An 18,219-nucleotide genomic window follows, 5' to 3' on the forward strand; every position below is an offset into this window, starting at 1 on the left:
ATAGCACACCTTCCCCTGACCCCCAGGCACAAAGCTAGAAGCAGCCCCCAAATACCACTGAGTGTAGCACTGAAACTCAATCCCTCCTAAAGATTCTTCTGCTTTCCAAACTCAATGTTTTAGCATATATTCTGATTAATAAAATTAGTTTATTTAAGCTAATTTGTTGGGATTATAGGGCGCCAGGGGGCAGTCCCTGGGTGTGAAAGCCTAGCTACTGGAAAATGGGAAATCTGGACAGAAGAGGCCCAGTTCCGAGCAGGCTTGGCAGTCTCAGCCCCGGGTCCCACACACCTGAGTTCCTCTTCCGGTACCTTCAAGTGTGAGGTTTGTCTGAACATGTGGAGAGGGGCCTTGAGCATGGCTGTGGCTAGGCTCCGGAGGTCTTTGGCTGAGGGAGCTCTGCTTGGGGTGGGGAGGGAAGCTGGAGCCCATCCCCTCCCAGGGGCCCTGGGGAGGACAGCCAGGTGAGGGGGCCATAGACTCTCTGCATTGCTCTCTTCCAGGAGCTTGCTTTTAAGTCTCTGGATGTTGGCCATTGATGGGATTATAAGGGTGTGTGTGTGGGGGGGGGGCGGGGTGGCAGTCCCTGGGTGTGACTGCAGAGAGTCTCTAGCCCGCGTGCCTGGCTGTCTTCCCCGGGGCCCCTCGGAGGAGATGGGCTCCAACTTCCCTCCCCACCCCTAGCAGAGCTCCCGAGACAGAAGACCTTCAGAGCTTTAGCCACAGCCATGCTCAAGGCCCCTCTCCACACGTTCGGATGAGCCTCAAGCATGAAGGTACCGGAACAGGAACTCAGGTGTGTGGGACCCGGGGCTGAGACCTCCAAGCCTGCTCGGATCAGGACTGGCCTCTTTCATCCAGATTTCCCATTTTCCAGTAACTAGGCGGACATTTTATAGCCTACTTCTCCCTCTGGGAGAACCAGCAGGCTACCGAGAGTTTCCTGCCCACATGGGAGAGCCTCCCAAACTCCCCTTGGCGAGTGCCTCTTTTCATATGCCAAAACCACTAACAATGCTGGGTCTCATTCCCGTAATTCTGAAAGAGCCTCCAATGCAGCATTGTTGGGACGGATGAATAAGGAGAGGCTTCTAAGATCTCAGGGTTAGGACGAATGGAGACGTTACTGAGACTGCTTGAGAAATTTGACGATCAACGGGATGATGATGATGATGATGATGATAATGATGATGATGATGATGATGATGATGATGATGAAGCTAATTTGTTAGGTTCACTGTATCACTGTATCACTGTCATCCCGTTGCTCATCGATTTGCTCAAATGAGCACCAGTAACGTCTCCATTGTGAGACTTGTTACTGTTTTGGGCTTATTGAATACACCATGGGTAGCTTGCCACGGGTAGCTTGCCAGGCTCTGCCGTGCAGGTGAGATATTCTTGGTAGCTTGCCGGGCTCTCCAAGAGGGGCGGAGGAATTGAACCCCAGTTGGCTGCATGCAAGGCAAACGCCCTATCTGCTGTGCTAAGGCTCCAGCCCTTTAAAATATAATTCACTTTGGGTCCATTACTTCCATGGAATATTTTATTAAGTAAGTTTATTTATATCTTTTTTTAAATTTTTTTATTTTATTGAATCACCATGTGGAAAATTACAATGCTTTCACGTTTAAGTCTCAGTTATATGATGCTGAAACAACCATCTCTTCACCAGTGCCCATATTCCACCACCAAAAAAAAAAAAAACCACCAAAAACCCAGTATACCTCCCATCCCGCCCCTCTCACCCCGAACTGATAAATTTCACTTTACTTTCTCTTTACTTTGGTTACATTCAATATTTCAACAAAAACCTCACTATTATTGTTAGGACTTCCCCACTAGAGTCAGACCTGTTGTGAAGAAATATGAGGTTTTGGATTTTTGTATTTTAGCAACTAAGTCCAGGGAAATTTCTTCCAGATATTGGATCACTGCAAGCTTGTAACTCTCATCTGTGGTCCTCATAATATGGCAGTTGCCACGCCCTTCACCCCTGGCAAGGAAAAAGGTAAGAGAGAGAAATACCTTTCCCCTCTTGAGCAGGCATGGGGCCGTGGCTTAGTTCTCAGTCTGGAGACATTCTGCAAGGAGCTGCCCATACCAAAAGTAGTTTAGCTGGCCTCTGGAGTCATGCTTGTGCACTGTGGAGAGACCGCACATGTGCGGCCCCCCCAGGATCACATCTCGGCCTATTTATATCTTTAATAGGTGAGTTTCTAGATAACTTACCCTATTTTTATTGCTTTATGCCTGAAATTAATGTTTCCAAATTAATTCTATATAATACCAGAGATAGAATCTTTTTAATTTCTGCTCAGTATAAAATTTCTGACTATCTAATTAATAGAAACATTTAAATGGGATACTTGGTTGTTGTTTGTTGGCATTTTGTTTTGGGACCATACCTGGCAAGTGCTCAGAGATTATTCCTGGCTCTGTGCTCAGGGATCACTCCTAGCTGGTTTTAATGTATCATATGGAGTTTCACTCAGGTTGGCCACATGCAATGCAAATGCCCCACCTGCTGTACTATCTCTCCAGCCTCCAGGATATTTTAAAGTTAGGGTTTTAGCTTTATTAAAATTAAGACTACATGGCTTAATAGAATACTATGCAGCTGAAAGGAAGGGGGGATATCATGCAATTTTCTGTGGTGTGGTTAGAACTAGAGGATATCATGCTGACTGTAGTCAGAAGGAAAGGGAGCTTGGCAGTCATATCCACAAACTGCCGCCGGCACCATATAATCTCATCAATGGCCAAAATCCAGAGACTCTGAAATAAAGCTCCCGGAAGAGAGCAACATCAGTCTAACCCATGAGCGAATCTACTCTATAATCATATTCTAAATTTCAGAATTTCTGGACCTCTCATACTCTAGCCCACTGATGTACCAAGCATAGTACACATCTGTTTGGGTTTTAACATACATATTTGTAATCTCTTATACAAGGGCTTAATGGCTCCAGGATGAAATACAAAAATCTTCACACACTTTCCCCTTATGGTGGTGGGAAAATGCAACGGTGATGGGATGGGTGTTTGAATATTAAATATAGTAAATTATTGTGAACAACTTAAAAATTAAATTTAAAAAAAAGAAGAAAAGGGAGATACAGAATAATCTCTCTCATAGATGGGCTAAAAGATACACCAGGGGGAAAAACAAATGGCTAAGGGCAGCAGAACTCTAGAGTTCATCACAGAACTGAGTTGGGGTGGGGGATGGGGGAGAGGGGTTGCTGCTTGAGTGGGAGAGGATTTGGAACCCTGCTGAGGGAAGCAGGCACTCTGCTGGTAGGTGTGGGGCTGGAATGATGTATGCGTAAAACCAGCATCAATAGTATTGCAAGTCACACTATCTCATAAAGATTAAACTCTCTCTCTCTCTCTCTATATATATATATATATACATATATATATATATCACTGTCATTGTATCACTGTCATCCCATTGCTCATCGATTTGCTCGAGTGGGCATCAGTAACGTCTCCATTGTGAGACTTGTTGTTACTGTTTTTGGCATATTGAATATGCCACGGATAGCAGGCCAGGCTCTGCCTGCAGGCAAGATACTCTCGGTTGCTTGCTGGGCTCTCCAAGAGGTGTGGAGAAATTGAATCTGGATCGGCCGAGTGCAAGGCAAATGCCCTACCTGCTGTGCTATCACTCCGGCCCCTCTCTATATATACATATGTGTGTGACTTACTTAATATTCTTGGAAGAAGAAATGCCACACTGTCTGAAGTCATGGATTTCTGTGCCCTTTTCATTGCTTGCTGGACTTGCCACTTCTTTGGAGATAGCTTCAGCAGAAAAAATCCGTATTTCATATACTCTCTAAGGAGGAATTCTGTTTTTGCTATTTCACTACTCAAAAGAGACAAACAATGGTTAGATAGATCTGTGTTGAGCACACATTCAAGGATTTTGTAATAAAATATATTCTCTAGATTATGTATTTAGTAGTAATTTGATAAAACTATAAATATGGTCATTATAATATGGACTTCAGTAAGATTAGAGATGAGAAAACACAGCTGCATAAAATATTCCCAAGGAGCCTGAAACTATAATATAGTGGGTAGGGTGGTTTTGAATGCAGCTGACCTGATTTCAATCCCTGGCACCCCATATGGTCCCTCAAGCCCATCAGGAGTGATCCCTGAAAGCAGAGCCAGGAGTAAGCCCTCAGCATCAGCCAGGTGTGATCCAGAAACAAAACAATAAAAAAAATTCCAAGAATATGAACATTTAGTTATAGTTTTGCTCTACTTATTTCAGAGAGAAATTCTGAATTAACTTTGAGACATAGGGTTAAATGAGAAGTTAGGAGAGGACAGCACTCGATTAAGGAAAAGGAAGGATGTGTATATATATATACACAAAAATATATATTCTATATGTTTTTATACATATGGAATTATGTATTAGTCTACAAACTGTATTAGTCTATAAGTCTATAGACTAATATAAATACTTATATATTTATTATGCATATATACTTTACAATAATTGTAAGCTGATTGGCTGATAGTGAAAATGAACCTCAACTTCCAAGGTATTAAAACATGAGCTAGAAATATGCCTTAGAACTAATGAGAAGGGGGGAACATTCCGAATGCAATTTATTGTTTACTTCTACCACTGGTTTGCTTCTTTTCAGATCATTTCCTGGTTTCCATATTAATAAGTGAGAGAAACTTGCAACCGAGGTCCCTCGCCTGTCCCATGATATAAGGAGAATCCTTTTTTTTAATTTTAATTTTTTTATTAGTGAATCACCATGAGACAAAGTTACAAACTTACAGGTTTTCATGCTTACATTTCAGTCATACAATGATCGTGTACCCATCCCTCCACCAGTGCCCATTTTCCACCACCAATGGTCCCAGAATCCCTCCCACCACCCCCACCCTGTCCCCTTCACCCCACCCTGCCTCTGTGGCAGGGCATTCCCATTTGCTCTCTCTCTCTTTTTGGGTGGTGTGGTTTGCTACAGAGGTATTAAGTAAGCATCTTATTCGGTCTATGGTCTATTTTCAGCCTGTATCTCCCATCCCTAGTGGACCTGCTAGCACCCTTTGCTTGGTGATCCCTTCCTATCAGAGCTGCTTCTTCACCTAGCATGTGGGGTCAGCTTCCAAGCTGTGGAGTACTCCTCTTGGTACTTATCTCTACTATTCTTGGGTGTTAGTCTCCCAATTTGTTACTTTATATTCCACAAATGAGTGCAATCTTTCTATGTCTGTTCCTCTCTTTCTGACTCATTTCACTTAACATGATACTTTCCATGTTGATCCACCTATATGCAAATTTCATGACTTCATCTTTTCTAACAGCTGCATAGTATTCCACTGTGTAGATGTACCAGAGTTTCTTTAACCAGTCATCTGTTCTCGGGCACTTGGGTTTTTTCCAGATTCTGGCTATTGTTGAACAGTGCTGCAATGAATGTATAGGTGCAGATGTCACTTTTACTACACTTTTTTGCATCTCCGGGATATATTCCCAGAAGTGGTATTGCTGGGTCAAATAGGAGCTCAATTTCTAATTTTTTGAGAAGCGTCCCTACTGTTTTCCAAAAGGGCTGAACCAGTCGGCATTCCCACCAGCAGTGAAGGAGAGTCCCTTTCTCTCCACATCTATGCCAACACGGGTCGCTTTTGTTCTTTCAGATATGGGCCAGTCTCTGTGGTGTGAGATGGTATCTCATTGTTATTTCGATCTGCATCTTCCTAATGATTAGTGATGAGGAGCATTTTTTCATGTGTCTTTTAGCCATTCAGATTTCCTCTATAAGGAGAATCTTAGATCTACTTCCTTCAAAAACATGCTTGTGTGGCTCATGTGGCTGGAGAGACAGTACAGGGGTGAAAGCACTTACCTGGCCTATGGCTGACCCTGGTTGGTCTCTTGAGCATCGCAGGAAGTGGACTCCTGGGCTTAGAGCTGGGAGTAGACTCTGAATACTGCCAGTATGACCCAAACAACTGCTCCTGCCCTTCACTTCTCCCCAAGGGACTCACTAGGCACAGAGAGTTTCAGTGGAGCCCGGGCAACTTTCTGAAAAAGACACAGTGGTTCCAGGCTCACCTTTTGACTGCCTGCATTTCTGTAGTGGCTTTCTTCAGCTCTGCTGTCATCTGGAGTTTATTAATAGTTTCTTGTGCTGCCCTGAAATGCAATAGAGATTTGCTCAGTTTTTTCTGTTGTTTTCTGAGAAAGAAACAAGAAAGAGGGAAGACAAAGAGTGATCTGACCAGAGTGGAAAGCAAACAAACACCAAACACACACACATAAACACACAAAACTCAACGTTTTAAGAGCATCTACAGATCTCTGGTCATTTTCTCGAAGGAATTCTTCAAAAGCAATTGCGTCATCTTGGAGTCTTTTTTCTGCTTTCCTGAGCTGCCTTTCCCTCATGGCCATGCTTTTTTCATAGTTTTTTATGGCATTTCTTTTGGTACTCAGGGCGTACTAGGACAATTGAAAACAGAAGCATGTCAAGAGCATCCTTTAATATTTCTAAGACATTTCAACAGTCTCCTAATAAAAGGGCAAATTATTGGATTGCCAGCAATCATTTGTGTTAAAAACAGCATGAGTAAATCTTAGCACCATAGCCTTAATTGCATAAAGTCCATTTTGAGGGTAAATGGAAGAGATTCTAATTCCTCTGTTTTACTCTCAGACCAGACCAGACTAAGCACACAGAGGGTCAAATGCTATTCCAGAATGGCTGTGTTCCATAAATTTAAAAAAAAATATTTGCCTAATCCTTCCCCAACCTGGTCTACCTGGTATTCACTAAGGGGCCCATCAATACTTTCTGATCATTGGAAATCTGGGCTGCCTGCAGCCACTAAGTTCTTCTCCAGCAGGAAATACCATGAGGGTATTAGGTTCCAATATTGGATGTCGATAACAGTCTCCTCTAGACCAGCCGGAGGAGGGTGGGTATTTTAATTAATAGCTGAGTGCAGAGCCAGGAGTAACCTGTGAGCATTTATAACTCAAACACAGCCTTGACATCAGTGTTCTACTTTTTTAGTACACAGAGTAACAATCTAATTGTATGTTCTGCTGTTGTTCACATAAAAGAAGTTAGAAATAGACACATTGATGATAATTGACTTTAAATATAAGAATAGATTAGATTTTAAAGAAACAAACACCAAGAGATACTCCAGGATTTAAAATCCCCTCCCTCAAAAAAATGGGAGGTTGTTCAAGTATTGAGTGTGTGCCTACTGTTACTGGGATAGTTTTTAAGTGTTCCTCAGAGAACAGTGAACAAACCAATACAAAATTGACGAGATTTTAATGTACTGTTACTGTAATAATACCAATAGAAGTAGTACACTGGAAGACAATTGGTGGAAAGACAAGGGTTCATTGATGGTCTATGAATCCACAGATGCAAAGGTGGGCAACAGAGAGAGAATTTATGTTCTTAATCTATGCTGGCCTGTAAAAGGCATGAATAGTTAAGGTGCTGGATGTGGGAAGCTCTGTAGAAGTGAAAATAATGGATGGATCTGGCAATACACCTCTGAAATAAGGTATAAATGTGGGCATTGGACTGAGCCAGGTTTGAGGTAGCTTCTGGAATCTACCTGCAGTGCACTTCTTCAGCCTCATCTGCCAGGGATTCCTGCCTAAAAGTCTTGCTCTCCTTGGAGTGGACATTCATCATGAATCTGATGAAAGAACACCGTGAACCTTCACGGCTGTTTCTCATCAAACCTAATCCCCCAGCCTCTCTCTGAAGTGCTTCTTGCCTCTCCCTTCACCTTTACTGCTAGCTGAATTATATGCTTGTATTAATGAAATCTGGGCTCCACTAATAATAATGCAATTATAAGCTGTTGGCATGCGTTCTAAAGTGAAACCTGTCTGCTTAAAGGGGGTAGTTAGCACACTTGGGATTCTGAATCCTGCAGCATATGAGGGATACATACTAGAAGAGGGGGTGGTCCGTGAAATAAGTGGGTAAGAGGCATTTTTGGACAAAAGCAGGGGCTTGCCATTAAGGAGATCCAGGGAAAGCCTCCTGGACGTGATGAAAACAAAACTAACACTGGAAGGAAGAAGGAAGCAAATCCTGCACCCACCAGAGTTCTGTTCCTCCCAGAAGACCATCCTATGCAAAGTTCCTCAGGCAAAATAGATGAATAAATATGCTCCAGAAACAGCAAGAAGGTCAGCATGACCCAACTGAGTGAGCCAGGAAGACAAGTCAAGGGACAGACAAGTCATTGGGGGTCTTCAGTAGAGGAGAAATATGTGTGGAGAGTCGACTTTAGCTGCTGTGAGGAGAATAACTGATGGTAGGGAGCTAACAGGGGAGCAGTAAACCAGAATTTAGAAGTGCTAATAATAATTCACCCAAGAAGTATTGGTGAAATGGACAATAAGGGCTACAATGGAGGACATGAAATGTAGAATATTGTGGTCATGGTTGGGAAAAAATATATCTGAATATGGGTTAGGAAAAGGAGGAGATAACAATGACAATACATTTTTTCCACCTGAGTTCTAAATAATTGCTAGGATTAGTTCATGCAATACAGAAAACCCAGTGGCTGGGGCCAGAGAGAGAGTACAGTGGGTAAGTGGTTGCCTTGAATGTGGCCAACCCAGATTTGAAACCCGGCATCCCATATATTCCCCTGAGCATTGCCAGGAGTAATTACTGAGTTCAGAGCCAGGAATAACCCCTGAGCATTGCCAGATGTGACCCCCAAACCAAACCAAACAATAAAGCCCCTAGCAGTAGGGTGGAGTATAGGAGGGATAAAGTTCTGGAAACACCAGGTCTGTGATCACTATTGAACATCTAAGTAGAGATGCTACATAACACATGCATTTTGTGAGTCTGAATATTGAGCAAGAAGATTCAGACAAGAGAGATCAATTTGGAAGTTGCTGATACTGAAGTGAAATCTAATATTATGCATGTGCCTGTAGGATGAGTACAGTTTGAGGAGTAAACTCAAGGGCATTCCAACATCTGAAGATCAGAAAGAAGATCAAGAAATCTGAGAAGGAATAAGTAGCTAGTGAGATGGTAGATTCTAGAAAACAGGTAAGACTGTGTTTTAAGAGGCAGTGAGCCAGTAGACCAACTGCAGTTAAAGAATAATGGAACAGAAAAACAAGGCAAGACAGAAATGACAACTGGAATCTTTCCAGGAAGGTTAGTGGTAACCTTCACAAAAGCATCTTGTTGGAAAGATGTGGACTAAAGTCTTAAGAAAACTGGTCTAGGAAAAGATGAGAAGAGGAAGATATGGAAGATATGGAGGAGGGGCAGAAAAGAAAGAATTCTTATGAAACACTTTGCTGAAAAGGAGAACAAAAAGTGATAAGTGGAACAAGGGATTTAATGAGGGTTTAGGGCATGTTTTTTTGTTTGTTTGTTGGTTGGTTGGTTTTTGGGTCACACCCAGCAATGCACAGGGGTTACTCCTGGCTCTTCACTCAGGAATTACCCCTGGCGGTGCTCAGGGGACCATATGGGATGCTGGGATTAGAACCCGGGTCGGCCGCGTGCAAGGCAAACGCCCTACCCGCTGTGCTATCGCTCCAGCCCCTAGGGCATGTTTTTAAAATGAGATCAATAGTAAGATGTTTGGTAGAATTAAACAATGAATGCACATGTTTCCTTATGAGAGTTTTTTTTACCTATAATTTCAATTTCTCTGCTAGATATATTTAATTAACTTCTTTCTTTCTTTTTTTTAATTGAATCATCATGAGATCCAGTTACAAAGCTTTCGTGATTGAGTTCCAGTCATACAATGATTGAACATCCATTCTTTCACCAGTGTACATTTTCCATTTCCAATGTCCCCAGTATCCCTCCCACTTCCCACCCCATCCCACCCCCTGTCTCTATGGGATACAATTTCTTTCTTACTCTCTCTCTACTCTTGGTCACTATGGTTTGCAATACAGATACTGAGAGACCATCATGTTTGATCCTTTATCTACTTTCAGCAAACATCTCCCATCCCAAGCTATCCCTCCAACCATCAGTGACTTAGTTATTCCTTCTCTATCTCAGCTGCCTTCTCCCCCAGCTCATAAGACAGGATTCCAACCATGGAGCAATCTTCCTAGCCCTTGTCTCTACTGTTCTTGGGTGTTAGCGTCATATTATGTTATTTTATATTCCACAGTCATTTTATGTCTTTCCCTCTCTTTCTGACTCATTTCACTTAGCATGATACTCTCCATATCCATCCACTTATAAGTTCACTTATTTCTTGATGAATTTTTGACATAGGACTTTTCAAAGAAATATGCCCCTTTTGTTAAATTTATTAAATGCATTGGCATAGTGTGTAATAGTAATTTTATCATATATTAATCACTGTGTCACTGTCATCCCGTTGTTCATCGATTTACTCAAGCGGGCACCAGCAACGTCTTCGTTTGTCCCAGCCCTGAGATTTTAGCAGCCTCTCCTTACTTGTCTTTCCCAACAATTGGAGGCTCTTTCAGGGTCAGAAGAACGAGACCTGTTTATTGTTACTGTTTTTGGCATATCAAATACGCCACGGGGAGCTTGCCAGGCTCTGCCATGCATCATATATTAATATCCAGAATAATATTAAAGTGGACTTTTCCAACAGGAAGGAAGGAAGGGTGGAAGGAAGGAAGGAAGGGTGGAAGGAAGGGAGGAAGGAAGGAAGGAAGGGTGGAAGGAAGGGAGGAAGGAAGGAAGGAAGGAAGGAAGGAAGGAAGGAAGGAAGGAAGGAAGGAAGGAAAGGTGGAAGGAAGGGAGGAAGGAAGGGAGGAAGGAAGGAAGGGAGGAAGGAAGGAAGGAAGGAAGGAAGGAAGGGAGGAAGGAAGGAAGGAAGGAAGGAAGGAAGGAAGGAAGGAAGGAAGGAAGGAAGGAAGGAAGGAAGGAAGGAAGGAAGGAAGGAAGGAAGGAAGGAAGGAAGGCCATAGAGCTCAGCACTTGCTGAACTTGCTTTGACATTTACTTGACAGAGCACTTGCTTTGCATATGGAAAGCCATGGATTTGTCAGTGACACCACAGCAAGGAAAATGAAAGACTAAACCATGAAGATTTTAAATTTTTGAAAACCATTACAAGCTAACCAGAGTTCACAAATTGCAAAGTTTTGAGGATATAGCTCTCAAGAGTGATAAATAAATTTTTAAAAAATTATAAAAAAAGACTGCCCTCACTCTGATACCAACTGAGAGCTGAAAAAGAATGCCCGCCCTGAGGGCAGGATCTTTGTTTTGTTCACTGTTTAGCACATGATAACCACTCTACAAATATTTGCCAAATAACTGAGCTCATCTGCTCAACTAGTAGATATGAATCACGTGATGGAAAAATAAAGTGTCCAGGTAAGCATTTGGCAATGTTCTGCAAGAAGTCTTCTATTTGACTAATGGGAGAAACAAATGACTTTTACTACCTCAAGGCGAAACCTGTCTCTCTGATCCTTAATAAATTCAAAAACAGTCCTTTTTGAGTCCGTACCTTTAAAGAGAGTTGAAAGAGTTACATTTAGTTCATTTACTTCTACAAATATTTAATATGAGATAAAAATTGTAATGAGATCATCATATGCAATAAATATCTGGACATAATTAACAAAACATACCTTCAAGTAACCTCTTTTTCCCCCTAACCATTTAAGAACCCCCATTTAATAATAGCAACGGCCAAATATTTTATGCTGATCATATTTCAGGAACTTTATTAGACACTATTTATACATTATGCCATTTAATACTAAGAATAATTTCAACAAGATATTTATTAGTACCTCTATTCCCTTCATTAACTCCTGAAATTCAGTGATGTCAAGATACATTCTCAAGATCACACAGCTAGTGGAAAAAGGGGCCCATCACTATAAAGCCTGTTCTAAATGAGACAGAATTGTGTTAAAACTTCACCTCTTGACCTTCAAAACACCGTAGTCCCTAAGCAAAAATGTGTGTAGACATCACCAACAAGAATGATGATGAAAAAGTAAAAGATGACTCAGAGTTTTACCATCTAACAATAAAAACACACCCAAGTCTCCCTTGAAAATTACTTCATTTTGGAAAAATTATACACTCACCACATCTCAAAATGTTCACCCCCTGGGACAGAATAAAATCTCTGCATAAAAATGCAAATAGAAATAGAACACAAACAGTATTTCCTGGATCTCGAATGAGTCTGGACCGCACTGGAAATGTGGATGTTGTCCAGTCTTTCTAGAATTGCATTCTGCGCCTATCTCTCACTAGCTTTGGTGGGAACATGAGCAAATGGGTTCCCTCTCCATGCCTCAGATGCGTTGTCTATATGCCTTGTCAGATGAAGACACTGCTCGTGACAGATGGTCTACACTTAAACCCCAGCTGTCACTCTGTGAGTCCATCTCTCCATCCTCCACTAATACTCAAGTTTGACCTTGGGCTTGCTTTGGGCCTTAGATGTGGGTGTGAACCACATAATGACCTTGGTGGTTCTCAGACAGAAGTTTGAGAGCTACCCCCATCCTTTCTTCCCTCTGCCCTATTGCTACAACAACCCCAGACAGGGGCTGTTTCTCCCTTACAGGACTTGGAACTTGAACCATGAAGGAAGAATAAACCTCTTGTTAAAAGCCACTGAAATTTAGGAGTGGTTTATCTGCCCTGTGAAAATTAGCTTAAGTGGATTGCCATTAAGATTATTATTCACTCCCTAGAACTGCTTCTCTAAGCTGAAAATGAGGCCCTCTATTACCAAACACACAGCAAATTCACCCTAATTGTTAACTATCATTATTTTTAAAGTACAAGTGGAATGAGTAACCACTTAATTTCCAGGTCAGTCATTATCGCAACAGTAATGATTATGGTTGATCGACATTGGTTTGAAGTTTGTATCCAGTCAGACCTTGATTAAAGGAGACTTACCACTCCATCGCCATCAGGTGAAGAGAGATTACAAACACGCAACAGCATGGGGCTGAGGATTTCAAAGAGACACTTGTGAAAATAATGAGCACCAAGAGAGTGTAGGTGTTGTTTGTTTTGTTTTTGCTTTTACTCAGACTTCCCAAGTGGTGCTCAGGGTACAATCATGGGGCTGGCAAGGGGAGCTATAGTTCATTGTAAGGGTACAAGGATGTGGCTCTGCTCAGGAACTGTGGTGCCACGGATGCCTGGGACATCCTAGTGGTCCTGGAGCCTCCCAGGCCATACCCTGTGGTGCTTAGGAACCTCTAGGGCTACACCAGGTGATGCTCAGGGGACCCTGTGGTTCTCAGAATCAAACCCAGGTCAGCATATGTCTGCCTAGCTGCTGTATTATCTCTAGGCCTCAAGCTCAGTTTTCTTTATGAAACTGGCTCACGCTGTTTATTATGTAAATAGTAAACATTCACAAAAGGAGAGTCATCTAAAGACTGCTCCCCCTCCCACAACATACACACACCAATCACCTAATTCAATGTTATCACCTACTTTATTATGTTTAAGGGAAATCCACACCATAGTCACATTTTATAAAATAGAAAAAAATTCAACACTTTAGTTTGAAACTGTATCAGATGAAAAGCTTTAAACACAGTCAAATACATATACAAACATGCACATACAAACATGCAAGACAAAATGAATAATAACTTAGTATCATTCTACATCCCTCCTCAGTTCAAATTTTTCCAATCATCTCAAAAATATCTTTATTTTTTCTTTTTGGGTCACACCCGGCAATGCACAGGGGTTATTTCTGGCTCATGCACTCAGGAATTGCTCCTGGCGGTGCTTGAGGAACCATATGGGATGCTGGGAATTGAACCCGGGTCAGCCACGTGCAAGGCAAACACCCACCCTGTTGTACTATCGCTCCAGCTTTGCTGGATCAGATGAATTAAAGTAAATGTCAATATTCAAAATAATCTTCTGCTGCCAGTTTACTAAATATTATAGTATACTCTGCATTTCAGGCTCTTTCAATGTGGTATTCTCTGGCTAGGCTGATATTGTATTCTTCAATTCTAATAAGAATGGTCATAGCAGGTTTCATTTTGACTATCAGGTGGTTGTTTTGACCAAGAGATGTCATACAATGAACCTCTCTCTGCACATCCTGCTCCCCTGTATGTCCCTGACCCCAAAGCACTAGTGTTGTTCCTAGATGCCAAAGCACCTTCTCACTTATTGGGGTGGAAGATCAGCCTGGGAAGTTTGGATCTCCTCAATACTGCAGTTGAGAAAAATTACCCAGAGGTGCTGCTTTTTGAGAGCCAAACCAAAGTCAGGCTTCGGTGCAAGGAGGTAGAAATGGCACTTTGGTCATGTAGACTACTTGATCTATGATGCTTAGTTATCAGTATTTGTTTGGAGACCACTTTTCTTTTTTTTTCAAGTTATTCAACATATTTTTTAAAAAATTTATTTATTTTTTAATTAGTGAGTCACAGTGAGGGTACAGTTACAGATTCACACATTTTCGTGCTTGTTTTTCCCTCATGCAATGTTTGAGAGCCTATCCCTACACCAGTGTCCATTCTCCGCCACCAATGAACCCAGTATCCCTCCTACACCCCCCCAATACCATCTCCCCACCTCACCCCGCCTCTGTGGCAGGGCATTCCAATTTGATATCTCTCTTTCCTTTTGGGTGTTGTGGTTTGCAATAGGGGTATTGAGTGGCCATCATGTTCAGTCTCTAGCCTACTTTCAGCACGCATCTCCCTTCCCGTGCGGGATCTCCAATCACATTTTACTTGGTGTTCTCTTCTCTATCTGAGATGACGTTAAACCAGCATGTGAGGCCAGCTTCCAAGCTATGAAGCCAACCTCCTGGTATTATATAATACTATTCTTGGGTATTAGTCTCCTACTCTGTTATTTTATATTCCACAGATGAGTGCAATCTTTCTATGCCTGTTCCTCTCTTTCTGGCTCATTTCACTTAGCATGATACTTCCCATGTTGATCCACTTATATGCAAAGTTCATGACTTAATTCTTTCTAACAGCTGTGTGCATTGTATTATTATGGTATTGCATTGTATAGATGTACCAAAGTTTCTTTAGCCAGTCATCTTTTCTCAGGCACTCCGGTTTTTTCCAGATTCTGGCTATTGTAAACAGTGCTGCGATGAACATATAAGTGCAGATGTCATTTCGACTATACATTTTTGTTTCTCCAGGATATATTCCCAGAAATGGTATTTCTGGATCAAATGGAAGCTCAATTTCTAATTTTTTGAGAAGTGTCCATATTGTTTTCCAAAGGGGCTGGACCAGTTGGCATTCCCACCAGCAGTGTAGAAGGGTCCCTTTCTCCCCACATCCTCTCCAACAGCGGTTGCTTTTGCTCTTTGGATGTGTGCCATTCTCTGTGGAGTGAGGTGGTATCTCATGGTTGTTTTGATTTGCATCTCCCTGATGATTAGTGATGCAGAGCATTTTTTCATGTGCCTTTTGGCCATTCGTATCTCTTCCTTGGAAAAGTTTCTGTTCATTTCTTTGGCCCATTTTCTGATGGGGTTGTATGTTTTCTTCTTGTAGAGTTCAACCAGTGTTTTATATACCCTTGATATCAACCCTTTATCGGATGGGTATTGGGTGAATATCCTTTCCCATTCTGTAGATTGCCTTTGTATTCTGGTCACTGTGTCTTTTGCGATGCAGAAGCTTTTTAGTTTAATATAGTCCCATTTGTTTATCTCTGTTTTTACTTGATTGCTTAGTTCCGTGTTATCTTTGAAGATACCTTTAGCTTCAATATCATGAAGGGTTTTGCTGACCTTGTCTTCGATGTACCTTATGGATTGTGGTCTGATGTTGAGGTCTTTAATCCATTTTGATCTGATTTTTGTGCATGGTGTCAGGTCGAGGTCTAAGCCCATTCTTTTTATTATTATTTTTTATTATTAGTGAATCACTGTGAGGGTACAGTTACAGATTTATACATTTTTGTGCTCATGTTTCCCCCATACAAAGTTCAAGAACCCATCCCTTTACCAGTGCCCATTCTCCACCACCAGTAAACCCAGCATCCCTCCCACCCTCCCCAGTCCCGTCTCCCCCCACCCCACACTGCCACTATGGCAGGGTATTCCCTTTTGTTCTCTCTCTCTGATTAGGTGTTGTGGTTTGCAATAAAGGTGTTGAGTGGCCATTGTGTTCAGCCTCTAGTCTACATTCTAAGCCCATTCTTTTGCATGTGGTTGTCCAGTTATGCCAGCACCATTTGTTGAAGAGGCTTTCTTTGCTCCACTTCACATTTCTTGCCCCCTTATCAAAGATTAGATGATCATACATTTGGGGTTGTGTGTAGGGATATTCTGCTCTGTTTCATTGGTCTGCAGCTCTGCCTTTGTTCCAGTACCATGGTGTTTTAATTGTTACCGCTTTGTAGTAAAGTTTAAGGTTGGGGAGGGTGATGCCTCCCATTATCTTTTTCCCAAGAATTGTTTTAGCTATCCGTGGGAGTTTATTGTTCCATATGAATTTCAGGATTTCTTGATCCATTTCTTTGAAGAATGTCATGGGTATCATTGTAGGGATCGCGTTAAATATGTACAATGCTTTGGGGAGTATTGCCATTTGGACAATGTTGATTCTCCCTATCCATGAGCAGGGGATATGTTTCCATTTCCTCATGTCCTCTTTTATTTCATGGAGTAGCGTTTTATAGTTTTCTTTGTAGAGGTCCTTTACTTCTTTAGTTAAGCTTATTCCAAGGTATTCAATTTTCTGGGGCACGATTGTGAACAGGATTGCTTTTTTCATGTCCCTTTCCTCTGTCTCATTGTTTGCATATAGGAAGGCCATGGAATTTTGGGTGTTGATTTTATAGCCTGTGACTTTACTGTACAGGTCAATTGTTTCTAAGAGTTTCTTACTAGAGCTTTTAGGCTTCTCTAGATATAGTATCATATCGTCTGTGAATAGTGGGAGTTTGATTTCTTCCTTTCCTATCTGAATGCCCGTAATATCTTTTTCTTGCCTAATGGCTAGTGCTAGTACTTCCAGTACTATAGTAAAGAGAAGTGGTGAGAGTGGGCATCCTTGTCTTGTCCCCGATCTTAGAGGAAAGGCCCTTAATTTTCCCCCATTGATGATAATGCTTGCCATAGGTTCATGGTAGATGGTTTTGACTATCTTGAGGAAAGTTCCTCCAAAACCTATTTTGGTGAGAGTTTTTATCATGAATGGATAGAGACCACTTTTCTTTTGCAGAGAGGGCTGTCCACCAGAATTCAGGGTGGGTCACCAGCTACACCTGTCATGTTGGTGTTGAGGATCAAACAAAGGGCTTCATGTGTGTACATGCTCGCTTCATAAGCTATCTTCATGGCTCCCTTCACATGTTTCTCTTCAAAGACTCACAAGTCCGCCTTGTATCAGCACTGGTGTTGAATAGAGACCTCTGTGAAGACAAACCTCCTAATTATATCCAGGTAGTAGAAAGACTCTTTGAATGTGGCAAGGTCATGAGTCAAAGAACTTGGTAGTTGGTTCTGTGAACTTTTTTCTTCTTTTTTGGTCACACCCAGCACATGGGTCACTCCTGGATCATGCACTCTTGGTGGAGCTTGGGGGACCATATGGGATGCTGGGAATCGAACCCAGGTCGGCCATGTGCAAGACAAATGCCCTACCCACTGTACTATTGCTCCAGCCCCTTGTTCTGTGAACTTGATAGCAAGGTCCTAAAACTTGAAAGAGTCTATCTATTCTTGATAGGTTCAATGGTAAGACTCTTTTAAGGCAGCCACATAAAGAAGAACTTTCTGAAACTGAGCACATAATTTTAAATGCTCTTGATACCTTATGGGTCCCCTTTTGACAAAGATAAGCTATAAGACACAGATTGAATCTAGACATACCCTGAAACTTGTGGCTTTGTCACTGCCTCACCCCCTTGATGCTCTCCAAAGAGCAGGCTTGTTTGTCAAGCCACAGAATTCACAGAGTCCAGAATAGCAAGTTTGACATCTAGGCTTAAAGAAGTTTGCCTCTTGCAAAAACACAACCTACTTTCAGTGTCCTTTGATGACATCTTAAATATCTTGCTTACATCTTAAATATCTTATCAAATTAAAAATTTGATGATTTTTCACAAAATTGCAATGCAGAACATGTACCCCAAAAGCTCCTAAGGGACTTAAATGGTTTCCTTTTCCTTTAATAACTTTGAATCAATAGTTCTTTGCTGAATATTTTCCGGCTCT

General features: G+C 41.7%; 1 protein-coding gene across 1 annotated transcript in view; it reads right to left on the minus strand.

Annotated features, from left to right (window-relative positions):
- Positions 1-18,219, minus strand: part of CCDC38 (coiled-coil domain containing 38) — a 55,637-nt gene that overhangs the window by 25,440 nt on the left and 11,978 nt on the right. Inside the window, exons 6-9 of the mRNA XM_055118429.1 lie at positions 11,456-11,520; positions 6,327-6,490; positions 6,104-6,184; positions 3,717-3,877 (exon numbers count right to left, since the gene is read on the minus strand). Coding sequence (XP_054974404.1) covers positions 3,717-3,877; positions 6,104-6,184; positions 6,327-6,490; positions 11,456-11,520 — 471 coding nt within the window. The remainder of the gene's footprint in view (positions 1-3,716; positions 3,878-6,103; positions 6,185-6,326; positions 6,491-11,455; positions 11,521-18,219) is intronic.

The sequence above is a fragment of the Sorex araneus genome, chromosome 10 (assembly GCF_027595985.1).
Source record: "Sorex araneus isolate mSorAra2 chromosome 10, mSorAra2.pri, whole genome shotgun sequence".
NCBI classification, from domain to species: Eukaryota; Metazoa; Chordata; class Mammalia; order Eulipotyphla; family Soricidae; genus Sorex; species Sorex araneus.